Here is a 2500-nt window from a genome sequence, read left to right as displayed (position 1 = left end):
GACAGAGAGAGAGAGAGAGAGAGGTGGAGGGAATGAGAAATAGTGAGAGAGTGAGATGGAGGGAAGGAAGGAGAGATAGAGAGAGAGAGCGAGAGAGAGCGAGAGAGAGCGAGATGGAGGGAAAGAGAAACAGAAATAGAGAGAGAGAGAGTTAGAGGGAAGGAGAAATAGAGAGAGTGTGATGGAGGGAAGGAAGGAGAGATAGAGAGAGAGAGAGAGAGAGCGAGAGAGAGCGAGATGGAGGGAAATAGAAATAGAAATAGAGAGAGAGAGAGTTAGAGGGAAGGAGAAATAGAGAGAGTGTGATGGAGGGAAGGAAGGAGAGATAGAGAGAGAGAGAGAGAGAGAGCGAGAGAGAGCGAGATGGAGGGAAAGAGAAATAGAAATAGAGAGAGAGGAGAGAGAGAGATATGGAGGGAAGGAGAAATAGAGAGAGAGAGATATGGAGGGAAGGAGAAATAGAGAGAGAGAGATATGGAGGAAAGGAGAAATAGAGAGAGAGAGATATGGAGGGAAGGAGAAAACGGAGAGAAAGTTAGAGCAGACTTTAGCTGATTTCTGAGCTAGCGGCTAGCGGAAGACTTTTGACTTGGAAAAGTTGCCTTTATTTGAACCCTTCACAAGGTTAAGCTAGTGAGCAGAAAAAGGTCAAAACAGTCAATACTGTGCAGTACAGCCCCCCAGTCAAGAGCAGAGTAGAGCAGAGAAGTGAGGGGGTAGGGAATATACAGCCAGCTGAATGCAGCATCAGGAGGCACAGAGCCACAACTTATTTCATCGGTACTGTTCGGCGTCTACTGTATATTCAAAACCTTCCGGTAGCCAGATGAGCGTAACTTTGTCTTGGAGCTATGATTTAACAGCATTATAAGAACAAACTCATCACAATCATCACCTTCATCATCATCATCATCATCATCACCATCTTCCTCATCGTCTTGGTGACCTACCTGGTTGTAGCTGTGCACGGCCCCACCGACTTGTCCGCTGCGCTGTGGCGTTGCCGCTGCAGCGCTGTCGCTAAGGGCGAGGGTCTGGTTGCTATGGTAGCTGGCGGAGTACTGGAGTGAAGCCTCCGGGGTGGAGTTAAGCTGCAAAGAACTCTGGGAAAGTAGAGAGGGACCTGAAGAGAGAGAAAGAGAGAGCGAGAGAGACGAGAGGGGAGCCAGAGAGAGACAGAGAAAGAACGGGAGGGAGGGAGGGAGGGAGGGAGGGAGGGAGGGAGGGAGGGAGGGAGGGAGGGAGGGAGGGGAGAAAGCGAGACAGCGAGAGAGAGAGAGAGAGAGAGAAAGAGAGAGAGAGAGAGAGGAAGAGAGAGAGATGCAGCTATTTAGAACAGGCAGTGCTGCGTTTCAGCCCTTGGTGAGTTTGAAAAAGAATACATAATTAATCAGGAGAGGGAGAGGAGCAAAAGTAGGGGGGGTGGAAGGGGAAGAAGAAGAGAAGAGAAAGAAGGGATGAAAGAAGGAGCGAAGAAGAAAGGAAGAAGGGGTGGAGAAAAGGAGAGAAGAGGAGTGTAAAGTAGAAAAAAGTAGAAGGCAGAAGGTGTATGTAAGTTGAGCTCAGATAAAGTAGAGGAGAGGAGAAGAGAGGAGAGGAGAGGAGAGGAGAGGAGAGGAGAGGAGAGGAGAGGAGACAAGATAACTCAGATAGAGGAGAGGAGCAGAGAAGGAAAGAGGAGGGGAGAAGGAGAGAGGAGGGGAGGAGTAGAGAGGAGGAGAGAATGAGAGAGGAGAGGAGAGATGAGGAGAGAAGGAGAGCTCAGATAGAGGAGAGGAGGAGGAGAGAGGAGGGGAGAAGGAAGGAAGGGAAAAGGAGAGAGGAGAGGAGGAGGGGAAGGAGAGCTCAGATAGAGGAGAGGAGCAGAGGAGGAGGAGAGAAGAGGGAGAAGGAGATCTCAGAAAGAGGAGAGGAGCGGAGGAGGAGAGAAGGAGAGGAGAAGGAGAGCTCAGATAGAGGAGAGGAGGAGGCGAGAAGGAGGAGGGGAGAAGGAGAACTCAGATAGAGGAGAGGAGGAGGAGAGAGCCCCTTGAATTGAAATTGAATTGAGAGGAGAAGAGCAGGAGAGCTCAGATAGAGGAGAGGAGAAGGGGAGGAGAAAGGAGGGGAGAAGGAGAGAGGAGAGGAGGAGGAGAGGAGGAGGAGAGCTCAGATAGAGGAGAGGAGCAGAGGAGGAGAGAAGAGATGAGAAGGAGATCTCAGATAGAGGAGAGGAGCGGAGGAGGAGAGAAGGAGAGGAGAAGGAGAGCTCATATAGAGGAGAGGGCGGAGGAGGAGAAGAAGAAGAGATGGAGAGCTCAGATAGAGGATAGGAGCGGAGTAGAGAGGAGGGGATAAGGAGAGAGGAGAGGAGGAGAGCTCAGATAGAGAAGAGGAGATTAGCGGAGGAGGAGAGAGGAGGGGAGAAGAAGGAGAGCTCAGATAGAGAAAGGCACGGAGGAGGAGGAGAGAGGAGAGGAGAAGGGGGAGAGAAGTTGAGCTCAGATAGAGGAGCGGAGGA

The 2500-nt window shown here is 50.9% G+C and overlaps 1 protein-coding gene across 1 annotated transcript in view; it reads right to left on the bottom strand.

Annotated features, from left to right (window-relative positions):
• Window positions 1-2500, bottom strand: part of LOC139366914 (catenin delta-2-like) — a 573021-nt gene that overhangs the window by 321573 nt on the left and 248948 nt on the right. Inside the window, exon 6 of the mRNA XM_071104665.1 lies at window positions 951-1123. Within this exon, the coding sequence (XP_070960766.1) occupies window positions 951-1123 (173 nt within the window). The remainder of the gene's footprint in view (window positions 1-950; window positions 1124-2500) is intronic.

The sequence above is a fragment of the Oncorhynchus clarkii genome, chromosome 15 (assembly GCF_045791955.1).
Source record: "Oncorhynchus clarkii lewisi isolate Uvic-CL-2024 chromosome 15, UVic_Ocla_1.0, whole genome shotgun sequence".
In the NCBI taxonomy this organism is placed as follows: domain Eukaryota; kingdom Metazoa; phylum Chordata; class Actinopteri; order Salmoniformes; family Salmonidae; genus Oncorhynchus; species Oncorhynchus clarkii.
The sequence above is the reverse complement of the archived record's forward strand: the minus strand, read 5'-3'. Positions and strand labels throughout refer to the sequence as shown.